The 15,052-nt window shown below is 37.6% G+C and overlaps 1 protein-coding gene across 1 annotated transcript in view; it reads left to right on the forward strand.

Moving 5' to 3' along the window:
• The window catches only part of NSUN3 (NOP2/Sun RNA methyltransferase 3), a 60,384-nt gene that overhangs the window by 765 nt on the left and 44,567 nt on the right, over positions 1 to 15,052 (forward strand). Inside the window, exons 2-3 of the mRNA XM_028504922.2 lie at positions 212 to 321; positions 7,947 to 8,290. Coding sequence (XP_028360723.1) covers positions 212 to 321; positions 7,947 to 8,290 — 454 coding nt within the window. The remainder of the gene's footprint in view (positions 1 to 211; positions 322 to 7,946; positions 8,291 to 15,052) is intronic.

Raw genomic sequence — 15,052 nt, forward strand, 5'->3', positions numbered from 1 at the left:
TTGTTTTACATTTGAGCAATAATCAATTGGAGAAACACTTAACTTTAAATAAGTAGAGTATGGTAATCAGTTTGCTTATGTGTGAAACACTGCTTCCATTGCAAGAGCTAGTAATTATCTAAAATGTTCTTAAGAAGAAAGACGGCTAATGTTGAAGTTCAATAAATTTGTAATACCAGAGTGTGTCAGCAACTTTTTCTTATCATCATAGCTGAAAGCAAAATCAGAGAGGAGGCTTGCAAAACAGATTTGCAAAGTTGTATTGGATCATTTTGAAAAACAATATTCCAAAGAACTTGGAGATGCGTGGAGCACAGTAAGGTTAGTATAATTCATCTCGATGCTTTGTGATAGAAGAAGAAACCTTTTTGGGCGATGGGTGCTGTGAGTATAAAACAATCTAAACCTGGCTGCCTTTTTTTATGAAAGCTACAGCAGGGAAGAACTAGGAGAAAATGGATTAAGTTATGGGAACATAGAAAGGGGAGATAAAAACTTTGTAGTGATAGTAAACAAAGATTGTTATGCCCTTGCGTTGCACAATGCTTTGATCTTTGAAAAAACAATGCACACAAGTTTGACAAAATTAACTATACTGGTAACAGAGAAATCTTAAAACTTTTGAGAATATTTGAGTAGTTTCTGGAATTCAGAAGACAATACAGCAAATCTTTAAAGCCAGCACTGCTTTATCTTAAATTCACTTTCGGTGATCATATTTCTTCCCTGTCTGTGGCTGGCTATGTTTTGAACAAATGTGTGTGTGCACATGCACACATTATTTAAATGTATTCTACAAAACAAGCATTGCATCCGTATGAGTGAGTGAAGGAAGTTTGGCATGTTAAGTGAGTTTTGCCTTTTGTCAGAATGTTACTCCACAGGGCCGCCTTCACAAGGAGCGATACCAGCATCCCATGCCTGGTGGAATGTAAAGAGCAAGACAGTCTCTGGGATCAGTTTGCTTTTAGTCTAGTGTTCTTGGGAGAGGGGGAGCATGGTTAGAACTCTATAAACCCTCATTCTATAAGTATCCTGCTACAAACTGGCAGGAGTACCTGGTCTTTCTAAGAAAGGCTGATGGTGCCAGCAAAGGCTTAAGGAGAAGCCAGGTCTTGGTGACAGAGTTACCTTGGCAAAAGGATCCAGGCATTTTAGATTGAGAGAAGAGAATGCTCTGCTTGTGAAGTTAGGGTGAAAAACCCAGTACGATTTGCTCAGGGAAGAAAAGTCACATGGCTAATAGATAATATCTGAAACTTGGTACTTGTCTCTTGGCTCAACTCAATAAAAATTTCTTTTTTACAAAGGACAGTTTTAAGCACTTTTTTACTGATTGTTTTGACTAATAAAGTCTGAGGTGATTCTGAGATAATTTTAGGACAAATTAAGCTGTTTTAGTAACATAAATAATGTAATATGAAAATGTAGTTTATTGTGTTTTTTTAGGTTTAAAAACTAGATTTGAAAATGATATTTTCTATAGCAGAGAAGAAATGAGAAAGACTGAATAATGAAGTGTACAGTGAATTCATGAGATTTTCGGTATGCCAAAACTCAAAATAACCAGATAAGCAAATATCTATTGGATACTTATTATATGCCACCCCATACTAACTCTGTGATCTTCAGCACAAACCTATGAGATTTGCTTCCTATTTTTCTCCTGGGGCAACTGCACAAAGTTTAAGTAACTTTCTAAGTTCATTCATCTAGTAAGAGGCAGAGCTGGGATTTGTGCCCAGGCCCTCTGGTTCAAGAATTTCCACTGCTGACTTCTATTCTATATGCCTCTCATACCTGTGATGTAATTAGGCATACATGGATGATTTTTTAAAAAAAGATTTCAAGAGGTATATTGTCATTAGACTTTACAGTAACCTGGCTACCCATACCCTGTAATGAATTATTTTTGTATTTAATGTGCTCAGACAGGTTTATAAATTATTATTTGACCCTAAACAAAACGAGTAGTGAACCTCAAATCCATTTAATTAACTGTGCCTTCTGCTTCATCTACCTTTTTGTTGGGTTTTCATGGTAATTTAAGTTTTGCATAAACATGTGCTAAATTTGCCATAGGCAGAATAAAGGCTTTCTCAGCATAGAAAGTAGTCTGAGCACAGAAGATAGCATGGAGAAAAAAAGACCAGAAATATTTTTGTTTTTTAACTGTTTGCAAAACATAATGTTTGCAATCTAGTTTACAGAGTCTACTCCCAAGGAAGGGCAAGTGTATTTCAGTGCTACCTAAAAAGTAATTTACTCAATATTTTTAGTTCCCTGTGGTAGAGAAGATTTAGTATTTATTTTAATTTTATTGTTTTGTAATAACCTTTTTTGCAAAGCAGCCCTTTCAGTTGGAGTTTACACTGGTTCAGCTTTTGCTCTACCTGTTGTCTGCATGTTCTCATTCAGCGAGCCCGCCATGGTGTGACTTTAAACTTCCCTCAATACACTGTCATTACAGGCTGTGCGGTCCTTCCCAAGCTTCAGTCCCAGATTTCTAAGTGTTTTCTGGTAACTTTACTTAGTTTTATACCAGGCAAACTCAAAAGCATGTTACCATTTTTTATTTCCAGACCTGTGTTGTCAGTTGCTACTTGCATACTTTATTTCAGTTGAAGGCATGACCATTTCTCTTGTCCACACATTCAATACCTTTGTAATAAAATGACCCTTACCCAAAAACAGGTTTGGCGTCTGCCCTTTGCTCCTTGGAGGTGATCTCTGTGCCCTTAGCATGTGTTGCCTAAGAGTATTTTTGTTTACCTGGGGCCTTGGGCCACACAGGAAAGTCTAACGATATGATTTTTGGTGAGGGCTATGAGTGTGATACCACCTTGGCCTGTGGCCTTTGATCATCCTCCAGAGGCGCTGAAGACTGCAGATTAGCCACATGGGCTGTCAGCCATCTTTGTATGGCTGAACTTCAATAAAATGTACACACCAGGGCTCTGGTGAGCCGCTGTGGTTGGCAGTACCCCCATGCATGCTGCAAGGAAAAGTTGTCCTCTGGGTTTCCACCACCGGAGAGGACAACAGGAAGCTTCATGCTTTGAATGGTTTTATACTCTGCATCATGCATCTCTTGACTGATTTTAATCAATATCTTTTTGCTGTAATAAACCATAATCATAACCATGAATAAAACAGTGAGGTTATTGTCCACCTCAAGGTGTTGTCCAGCTAGTAGGTAAACCTGAAAGTGGTCTTGGAACCCCTGGTCTCCAAGGTGTCAGAAGTTAGGGTGGTCTAGACCTGGCTGGTTTGGCTGAGTTGGTTGACTGTTGTCCTGTAAACTGAAAGGTTGCTGATTTGATTCCCGGTGGGGCACATGCCTGGATTGCAGGTTTGGTCCCAGGACAGGACGTGTATAGAAGGCGATAGATCGGTGTTTCTCGAATTGATGTTTCTCTCCCTCTCTTTCTCCCTCCCTTCCCCTTTCTCTAAAATCATAAATAAAAATTAAAAAAGAAAAGTTAGGGTGGTCTTTGGGATTTCCCTATGTACTACCACATACCACTCACTACCCTATCAAAATCTAAAATCTAAATGCCCACCAAATACTTTTGTCTGACTGAGAGATTTGATTGGAATCTCCTTTTATCTGCACTATTACTACTTAGGCCTTTATCATTTCTTACCTAGCATATTGCAACAGCCCTTCTCCATAGCCACACACCTGTAGTATTTGTCTGCTTATTTTAGCAATCACTTTTGTGGCAGTATATGCCTGGCAGTGTCCTAATCACTTCATAAATAGAAACATAATCCTTCATACAATACTCTGCGGCAGTTATTACTATTTTCATTTCACAAATAGGAAAGCTGAGACATACAGAGCTTAAATATCTTGCCCAGAGATACACAGCCGCCTCACATTTGGAAGAGTCTTGGGAGTATGTCTTACACATTCTGTCATGCTATTTCTTAACGTAGCCGTGTTCTATGTGTCCCTCCTGCAGTACAGGACCCCTTTACTCTCCTGGATATGATGTTCCCCCTGCCAGGAATGACTTCCCTTCTTCCTCTGTACAGTGGTTAAAGTATGGGTTCAAATTTCACCTCTGTGTCCACCGGAGAGGACAACAGGAAGCTTCATGCTTTGGTATCTGTATTTTACAGCATATGACTTAGTTAAATTGCTTAACATCTCTGTGCTTCAGTATCCTTATCTATAAAATGGGAAAAAGTATTTCATATAGCTATTTGGGAACGTAAAATGAATTTATAATACACACACAGGACTTAGAATATTGTTTGACATATGATAAGACCTTGATACATGTTAGCATTATTTTTATTACTGTTATTAACCAGTTCTCCATCAGGCTGTCCCATATTTCCTTGGCAAAATTAGTTGTGTCCTTTGTGTTTCCATTGCACTTTGTTGACATAACTGTTGTAATTCTCCCAAGATTTTATTATCATAATTTAGTAACTTGCTTGTCTCTTCGTTGCCAAAAGAGACTCGTAAAGAACCTTGTGAAGGTCTTAAGATTTGGGCAAGGCATTTGCCAATTCACAATTTAGACAGTTTTATATACCAGGCATTATGCTAAGCACTGGGAATAAAAAGATGGATTATATATAGTCTGCCCTCAAACATATCCCTCAAACATATATGAGGGAAGGATTAATTGGAAGTCTTTATGAACTTAGGAAATTTTGTGGATACTTTATGGAAAGCATAGGGGAAAAAAAAAACCAAACCCTAGACTATCTGTAAATATATATTTTCTTATTTGGACATTGTCCTCACTAACCCAGAATTCACATAGGTTACAGTTAGAGAAAATATATAACCAGATTTCATTACCAGGATCTGAAGAGGGGTGGACTGAGGTAGTTGGGGAAAACAAATTAACTAGTAGCTTAGTTTCTATTTTGTCCTTTTTGTTGGCTTTATGTATATTTTCAACATCAAATTCTGTGCAAATCACTGTGAGGTAGTAACTTTTAGCCCCTTTTAAAGTCAGAGGTTAGAAAAATTGCCAGATGTCTTAGTTTATGGCCAGTTGAGACGTGCGACTTGGAAGTCCATGCCTTTTCTTCTACCAAGTGGGCTGCTGGAAGGATCTGTAGTCCCAGCCTTGGGAGTATATGTGCACCTCTCCTTATATAGGGACTCCTTGTATGCAGTGAGCATGTGTCAAGCTATTCCCTTTGTTAGAGACATTGTTAGATACAGTAGCAGGAAGGCCAGGACCACAGGCACCAGGTGAGGTTTGAAGTAGAAATTCTCTGCTCTTTTCTGTTGTATACATTAGTGCTACAGTACCAGGGTCTCACACTTCTGTTAGGTTTCAAGGCCAGCAGATTTTTTTGAATCAGGTATTTCTGCTTAATAGCAATGGGACTGACCTTGGGTAAGTTGCCAAGTTTCTGAAAGCCTCAGTTACCTAACCTCTAAAATGGGGTAATAGCTGTCCCTCATAGCTGTTGTGATGGTTAAATGAGGTAAGCATGCAGAATGCACATTGTAAACATATGATCATTTTTTATTATTATTAATTATTATCAGGGTGATGTGGACCAGGTGGAGTGGGTGGTAGGTGGAAAGACTTGCCCTCTGAGTGGAGAGTAGGAGAGTGAGCTGAACTACAGGTAGGTGAAAAGACGGAAGGTCACTCTAGTCAGAGGGAGCAGTTTATGTTGAACCTGGTAAAGGCTAAAGAAAACTTGGTCCAGGGAATTTAAGAAGTTCAATAGGACTGAGTGTAAGTTAGGAGGGATCAGAAAATTTATTTGTTCTGTGTAGGGTTTTTTTTTTATGTTGTTAAAGAATGAGGTAGAATAATTGTGGAAGATACTTGACTTGTTTAGAAATAAGTACTTGTTTTTAAACCTAGTGAGGCTCTTCTGCTTAGAGCAGGGGTGTCAAAGTCCTTTTCATGGGGTGTAGGTGCACATCAGCCTCAGTTGTCTTCTAAGGGCTGAATGTGATTTTAGGACTGTATAAATGTAACTACTCTTTAACAGTTAAGCAAGAGCTCAGCGCTGCTGCTGGGTAGGGAAGCAAGGTGCCAGGCTGGATAAAACAAGGCGGACAGCCAGTTTCGGCCTGTAGGCCTTGTGTTTGCCAGCTGTGGCCTAGAGTCTTTCAATAACTTTCCATCACTTATAAGATAAAATTTAAACTTTTATTGTATTACACTTAACCCTTATGCCACAAGCCACACCAGACTGCTTTTAATTCTCCAAATGCACTGCCCTTCATACCTCTGCTTGTCCATGTGCTATTGCCTGCACCCTGGAACTTCCTTTCTCCTTGTGTCCTATGGCTGATTCCTCCCCATCTTTAAAGATACTGGATAACATACAAAAATCAGTAGAGTTCCTTAGCAAATAATACTTTTATACAATAAGGCTAAAAGGAAATATGTAAGATTAATAATCTTTACTAAGGGATCTGAAAGAAAATATGAATAAATGGAGAACATATTGTGGTTAGGGGTGGATACATGATATGAGCCAAGCCACTCCAATCTATATTATTATGTTTCTGACCATTATTTCCCTGTTACTACATGACTCAAAACCCTGGCTAGATTTTTTCACTCAGTTTGAAGAGTAATAGTAGGATGGACTGACATAAGATTTACATTAGTGATATTTACAGATTTCCCTTTTGGGTATATTTTAATGCAGTGGTTCTCAAAGTGTGGTCTTGGGGTTCAGCAATATCAGTATCATGTGAGAACTTACTAGAAATACAAATTTTCAGTTCTTTTTTTTTTTTTTTTTAAATTTTCAGTTCTCACCCAAGACCTACTAGATCAGAAACTCCGGGGTTAGGGCCCAGCTGTCCTTCACAGCCACTTGATGTATGCTAAAGTTTGTGAAGTACATTATTAAAGAAACAGGTTGTCATCCTCTAGAATGGCTGAAACAGATACATTGGGCTCATAAGGCACACCGTCATAATAGGCAGTGAAAGGAGAAGGCAGTTGCATGTATAAGCCCCTGATGGAAATTCACATGGCACGCTTGAGGTCACAGGTGTTACTTTTCAACCCAGCCATTTCTCACATAGACAACTCCAGGGTGAGTAGCAGCTGGAATTTATTTAATTGATGATGGTTAATGAGGCTCCCAAATAACTCAGCTAGAAAGGTCAGCTCATAAATAAATATTTCCTGCTGTATCTGTCAGTTGATGTGAAACTGTGATTGTCAAGAGATCAAACTGTTGGACTGAATTAAAAATTAGGAAGGTACATTTACTAGGGGAGGGGGAGAGAGTGTGCATCATCCATAAGTGATTTTTAAGCCATCCTTGGTTTTGTGTCATCTGAGCCACTGATTGTCTCATTAACTTTAACTGTAGAGATCACTATAGTTAGCTTTCCATACTTTTCTTCTTCATAAGGAAAGTTTTAACACTCACTAATTTAAACACCCTTAAATTGTAGTACTTTTTCTTATAATATCAATAGTCTCAGGTTTTAAATTTTGTCTCTGAGAAAAACACTTATGCAAAGAGTGAATGACTAAAATCTATTTTGATGGATTTAGAGGTAAGTAAAGGCAGGCCATGATATCTTTGGCGAGGAATTCTGCAGGGAGGGACTAAGCAGAGGCAAGTGAGTCATGCCTCAACAGTGCAGAATTTTAGGGGCACCTAAACTTGGTAATCAAGATAAACAGTATCTTAATGGCCAAAATTGATTTAAGAGAAAAACCCACAGTGAACAAAATATTTAAAATATTTAAATATTTTTTAATATTAATATTAATATTTGAAGATTTAAATAAAGACAGGATCAAAAGCTCTGGGTTTAGTCATAATGGGGCCTGAGGCAAGAGGCAAAGTCTAATACCAATCTTGGCTATTAAAATCTCACGTAAGTAAAATGTAAAACTAGAGCCACATTTAATTGATTAGTAATATAAAATTGTATTGGTGTTTATAGTAATAGTACTTTGTTTTTGTATTTCTAGGGATATACTGACATCTCCATCATGCTGGCAACATGCTGTCCTTCTCAACCGATTCAATTACCCTTTTGAACTGGAAAAGGATTTACTTTTCAGGGGCTATCACACACTCTTCCAAAGATCTTTACCCTATTATCCTAAATCAGTGCAGTGTTACCTTAGCAGAATTCCTGACCGGATGCCTTCAGAAAGACACCAAATTGGAAGCCTAAAAAAATACTATCTCCTCAATGCTGCCTCTCTTCTCCCAGTACTGGCTCTTGAATTAAGGGATGGAGAGAAGATTCTGGATCTGTGTGCTGCTCCTGGAGGGAAATCCGTAGCTTTGCTGCAGTGTGCTCACCCAGGTAGTGTGCTTTTCTCTCAGCGATCAACCACTTTTAAATGTCCATCTGTGTAAAGTACTTTTAAAGTATGCATTCTGTGGGGAAAAATGTAAGGTTGAATTTGTATACTTGGAAAGCATGAAAATCAGGACAGTAGGAAGAGAATGGAAGTTTTAGCTGAGAAAATCAGTGTGAATAACATTTTTTTTTCTCAGTCACTTATCCTAGCAGGTAATTGGGAACAAAACTACATTTGGGGAATAAAAATCTAGCAGATAATATGAATCCTTATAAACCAATGAGAAAAATTTTTTAAATTGTATTACTTTTATACTTATAAGTCTTATATTGATTTCCATGTGCTACTATGAAGCAGAAACATATATTTAAAATCACTTTTTGTATCACTGGTCCATAAGGTTCTAAGGAAGTTTTTTTATCCAATAGAAATATAATGGGAAATTTATATATAATTTAAAACTTTTTTTAAAGATTTTATTTATTTATTTTTTAGAGAGGGATAGGGAGGGAGGCAAAGAGGGATAGAAACATCAATGTGTTTCTTGCACACCCCTGACTAGGGACCTGACCCGCAAACCAGGCATATGCCAAACCAGCGACCCTTTGATTCACAGGCTGGCACTCAACCACTGAGCCACACCAGCCAGGGCTGATTTAAAACTTTTGAGTAGTGTCTGTGGGGGCAAAAAAAACAAAACAGTCCCGCCCCTGCCATAAGATAATAATCAAATTAAGAGATACAGATTAACAGGAAAAAAATGTCCAAAGTTTATTACAGATGGACATGTCAATGGTTGTCATAAGATAACGAGAGCCCAAAATGTATTGGGCTGTTGAAATATATATGAGGGAGGACACAACAAAACCAGAATTTATTTATAAAAATTTATGTATTTATTCTTACATGTTTAAACTTCAGTCATCTTCAAAGAACTCTCCATTTGATGCAATACACCTATTGAGATGTTTTTTTCCACTGCCAAAAAGAGTTTTTTAAACTTGTCAATTTTGATGCCTTTTAGTGCTTTTGCTGTTTTTTGTTTTGTGTCTTCCACTCCACGTTGGCAGAATGTTTCCTTTTGAGGACTTTTTTCATCCAGGAAAACAACAAAAGTCACTCCAGGAGATCAGATGATTAGGGAGGGTGGGGCATTGAGGTCATGCCATTTTTGGTCAAAAACTGCTGAATACTCAGCATGGTGTGGGCAGGTGCCTTGTAAATCACCCATCATGAAATGGGCGAAAATGTTGACAGAGTCTTTAAAAAAATTCACTGAAGCCAAACACAGCCTCTCACAACAATGCCAGCTGGTACACTGATACAGATGGGATCATAGAACTCTCACCTAGTGGGGAAGCCTGTACTCCAGAGGCCTGCCCTCCAGAAGATAATTCCATTTTTTGAGGGGTTCCCTCTTGTATGTCATTGTGAACAAAGGGGACGGGGGGTCTGAGATTTCAAAAGAAGTCAGCAGTTTACAGATAATTGAAGAATTTATCTGTATATAAATTCTTACTAGGCAACCTAGAATCAGTGGGATACAAGGAGTAATCTAATTAACAGGCCCCTACTTGGAGCCCTCCTGTCTACTATACTTCATTCAAATTAGGCTAAGATGAATATGCAAAGATTTTTTATTTGAACCAGGCCTTTCCATCTGTATCTCAAGGGCAGAAAAGGGGGAATGTCAGATATTTTTTCTGAATCTTAAAAGTCAATGTCCCAAAAGTTAGTTTTAGAGTGGCAAAACTTTGGTCCCCTTCATCTCCTTAAAAAGGTAGAAAGAAACAGATGAAATTAATTTTAATAATACATTATAATCCAGTATACCCCAAATTTCTTTTCAACATGTAATCAAAATAAAAATTTTAATGAGATATTTTGCATTCTCATTTTCTTACAAAGTCTCCAAAATTAATGTGTATTTTACACTTACAAGGACATTTCATTTTGAACCAGCCACACTATAAGTGCTCATAGACACATGTGGTGACTGGGTGTAGTATTGGACAGTGCAATTCTAAAAGAGTTAAAAATCCTTTTTTTTTTTAGAATTGATGTGAGTTTTATTTTTATTTATATTTGTTAAAATATTTTAATAGTTTACTTTTATTATATTTTTTCCATTACCATTTATTCCCTTTATACCCCCCAACACTTCTACCCATGCCTCTCCCCCTACAGTCACCACACTATCGTCTAAGTCCATGATTTCTTTTTCTCTTTTGCTGGATTTCTTTACCCCCATCATCACCCTTCCCCCAGAAGGCTCTCTATCTATGAGTCTGTCTCTGTTTTGCTTGTTAGTTCTTTGGAATTGTCATTACCATTATTATTAGTACAAAAATGATGAAATGTAATGTACATTTGCATAAATATTTGTTAAAAGTAATTAGTCAACATTCATCATAATTATTTTCTTAACGAGGCCATGGGACTTTTAAAAAAATTACTTCCGGTTTCTCTGGGTGAATTACTTACAGCTAGATGAGACAGGGTTTGCATCAATTTTGCCTGGTTTTTGTTTGATGGTTTTGTTTTTATAAATGCAAATGCTTTTGCTCACATAGATAAGAAATGGAAATAGTGGGAGTTGTGTGATACAGTAGTTTCACTAGTTTTTTAAACTCCTGAGAGTTATAATCTTAAATCACACAGTTATCTTTCATCAAGCCTTATTTTAATTATCAACTAGCTGAGCATTCTCTGGGTTCATTTTTTTGTTTGTTTTGTTGAAGGCAGAGGATTGGAGCCATTTCAATTACAATAGTCTGTTTATTGCTTAGTTGTTAAAATCATTCACTTTCTCAGTCAAGGCACTAATGTGGAACTTTGGTGATATGGAGGTTTCTACGCCCTGGCACAATTTTCAGTAGTAAGATACTAGATGAGTGGGAAGTGTGCTCCTCATATGTAAAGTTGGTGAAGGACCATTGTGAATGGAATTGTCCTGACTCAAGGCTTCTCCTCCTTAGGAAGTTGATCTGAAAATTGATTATTTAAAAAACCGTCCAAGCCCACCCATCCTGTAGAAAGTTGTTTGTATCCCCAGGCCATGCATATCTCAGTCTGAAGACTGCTAACTTATATGTCCACTTGAGAGCATTCCAGTTGGAAAAGATTACAAAAATTTTTGTGAGAACTGTGAATCCAGTTGTACTAGGCATTGGTACAAATATATCACTTAACTGTATATTTAGGAGAAAACATCCTGTGTGTTTCAGAATTGTGTTAAAACTCTGATAGTGAACCTTGCTGTATTTTATATAAGAAATAACAAAAGAGATTATTTTTAAAGTTATTATTTTTAAAATTTGAGCTGAAACTTTATGGAATCATGTGTTATAGGAGTACTTGTCTTTCACTCTGTGTTCCTTACAGAATTCTTATTTTCTCTCTTCATTTTGAAAGTAGAATTTTTAGTATTGCAAAAGATGGAAGAGAAATGTCAATTTAGGACACTATTTTGAAGAGAGGGCATTTTAATCTTATTCTTATTAGTAGGCTATAAATATTTTACGTGCTTATTTTAGGGAAGGTGACTTGAAGGTGATTAGAAACCCAAAGGCAAACTGATATATTCTAGGACTTTGAATTGGAGAAGAATCTTCCTGTCCTTACATCAAGGGCAATGAACTACAGGCAGTGTTCCAAGTAAAGAAGCTTTTCGTCTAAGTAGGACTAATGATAATGGTTTACTAAGAAGTCCAGATGTCTTCATGCTGATGCTCAAATCCCATATTAGGTTAGCTACAGTGCTTGAATTTGGAATGCAGAAGCAATGCTAATCAAAGCATTTATAAGCACAACTTAAAATGATGGCTTTGCTTAATGGGCATTTATACACACATTCCTCTAGATTAGTACTGGCCTTTTTTCTGGGCCAAGAGGCTCAAGCTTTGAATAATTAAAAAGCTTATGTTTTAGGTTGATTTAAAAAATTATTCTACTTCTCTCTTGGTCCACCTGCTCCTGTTGTCAGTGTAAGTGGGGTTCTCATGGTATCTAAAGGAAAAGAAGTTACTGACACCTGCACGGAAGGATGTGGCTCTGTAGTATGACTTATTGAAGATGTACAATTAAGGGAATTTCCCTCCCGACCTCCCAATGTCCCATATTCCTCTGCCTTACCATAGAAAAAGTCCAGACTTGTCCTTAGCAATGCCAAGACAAAAACCAATGTCCAGAGTTTTTGCTTTATATTAAAGCTTAGTCCTTTGGAGACCTCAGGAAGCTGCTAAGCAGTCTCAGTCCCCATCCAGGTAGCTTAGGCTTGGACTTTGCCTGCTCTAGTGGCAAAGTCCACATGGCTGCTGGCCATGTAGCTGCCAAGGCCACATGACGACGGACAGAGAGTGGAGAGAGAACATGGGAATGCACAGGGCCAGTGCATTACCAAGTGGGAGAGAATGAACACAATAGCTTCTTTGTTCTTTTGGGATATTAGCTTGTGCTTGGGACGGACCAGTTGCCTTTTCAGACTGACCCATCAATTTCCCAGGTTTTCATGGGCTTGGGGTGGGTTTATACCCCCTAGTTAGACTGACAGGCTTCTATGGTCCAGCACCTCTCCCTACATCCCCCCCAAGAATCTGGCACAGAAGTGGGGAAGGGAGGAGTGTTAATCCAATTGTTGGAGCAATGCTGCAATCCCCTGGGAAGTGATAGCTTCCTGGCTGAGTGAGCAGGCTCATGTCCCCCAGTTTATGAATCTCAGTGTCTAATTTTGATGCTCCCCTTCTCAATATATAGCTAAACACCAATTGTAACACTCCTATCTGTTAGCACAGCAATGGACTATCCATTGTTTGTTGTTTATTTTTGGTCAACACAGCCTTTGGGATGCTTGATTAGTTTTCTTGCTAAGGGTTATGGCTCTCCAAGGCATGAAATTAGTTTTGTTATTTGTGATATCTTTTTGGCATCAAGTTAAGTCTTTGGTGCTAGAGAATATTAGAAAGACTCCTTTCTTTACTGAATTGCTCTTGCCTTCCTTCCAGCTTCCTTCACATCTTATAGATACTATTTATCTCCTCTTCCTCCCTTGCTAACTCCTTTCCATTCTTCCCTGAATTAGGTGTATCTTCTTTGTGGTAATAATAAAAATAAAAATAACCATTTTGGAACACTCAGTATGTGCCAAGGACTATATGGATCACATTGCATAAATCTGTGTTTTTCAAACATTTTTATTAGTCTCTGCTTCCAGCATCTTACATTGAATCACTTTGTAAATATCTTTCTAAAGACCTAGGGCTCTGAGGAACACAGTCTGACTATCACTGGTGTATATGATCTTACTGAACTGTGCAGCCCCTTATTTGGGCATCATTATTTCCATTTTAAAAATGAAACTGAGACAAAAAGAAGTTAACTAAAATGCCCTAGGTTAATGATAGAACTAGGTTCTGAACTCAAGTTTTCGCTCACATATTAGCTCTTGTCTCTGTTCAACAGTCTCCAGCTGTTACTCAACTGCTGTGTTGTCCAGCATCCTCCATTAGACAGCTTTTTGAGGCTTACCTTTGTGTCAGTAGCAGCTAGCACTGTTCCCAGTCCATAACAGGTGCTTAATAAACCAGAATCTTAACATGTTTATGCTCTTAAGAGTATTTTAATCATTTTTCTACCACTGTTTAACAAGTTCATTATTACCATTTTAGTTTTTTTGTGAATTTATTACACTGTTTCCAGGTAGCTGAAAGAATCTTACAGCCTTTACAGCACTTTTACTATGTGGACAATATCATTATTCCAATTTTTACATTGGGAAGGACATACAAAACAATCATATTATGAGGTATCTTCATTACTGCTTTCCATAGTGGCTGTACCAATCTGCATTCCCACTAACAGTGCATGATGATTCCTTTTTCTCCACATCCTCAACTCCTGTTTGTAGATTTTATTTTATTTTTTGATGATAGCTATTCTGACAGGTGTGAGGTGATATCTTACTGTGGTTTTAATTTGCATTTCTCTGATGATTAGTGACATTGAACATCTTTTCATATGTCTCTTGGCCATCTGTATGTCTTCTTTGGAGAAGTGTATATTTAGGTCCTTTGCCCATTATTTATTTGTATTTTACTTATTTTAAAACATATTTATTAATTTTAGAGAGAAGGGAAGGGAGGGGAAAAAAGAGGGAGAGAAACATTAGTGTGCGAGAGATACCTTGATCAGTTGCCTCTCACATGCCCCCAACTGGGGACCTGGCCTGCAACCTAGGCATGTGCCCTGATAGGGTGTCGAACCAGTGACCTTCAGGTTCACAGGCTGGCACTCATCTACTGAGCCACACCAGCCAGGCTTTCTTTGCCCATTTTTTAATTGGTTTGTTTGTTTTGGTGTTGAGTTTATATGAGTTCTTTATAAATTTTGAATATTAACCTCTTATCAGATGTATCATTGGAGAATGTTGTCTCCCATCCATTGGGTTGACTTTTCATTTTGTTGATGGTTTCCTTTGCTGTGCAAAAGCTTTTTAGTTTGATATGGTTCCATTTGTTTATTTTTTCTTTTGTTTCTCTTTCCTGAGTAGGTACATCAGAAAAAATATTGCTACAAGAAATACCCAAGATTTTATTGCTTGTGTTTTCTTCTAGGAGTTTTATGATTTCAAGTCTAATATTTAAGTCATTAATCCATTTTGAGTTTAGTCTTGTGCACAATTTAAGAAGGTAGTCTACTTTTATTTTTTATGTATATCTGTCCAATTTTCCCAACACCATTTATCGAATAGACTGTCCTTACCCCAT

The sequence above is a fragment of the Phyllostomus discolor genome, chromosome 2, assembly GCF_004126475.2.
Source record: "Phyllostomus discolor isolate MPI-MPIP mPhyDis1 chromosome 2, mPhyDis1.pri.v3, whole genome shotgun sequence".
In the NCBI taxonomy this organism is placed as follows: Eukaryota; Metazoa; Chordata; class Mammalia; order Chiroptera; family Phyllostomidae; genus Phyllostomus; species Phyllostomus discolor.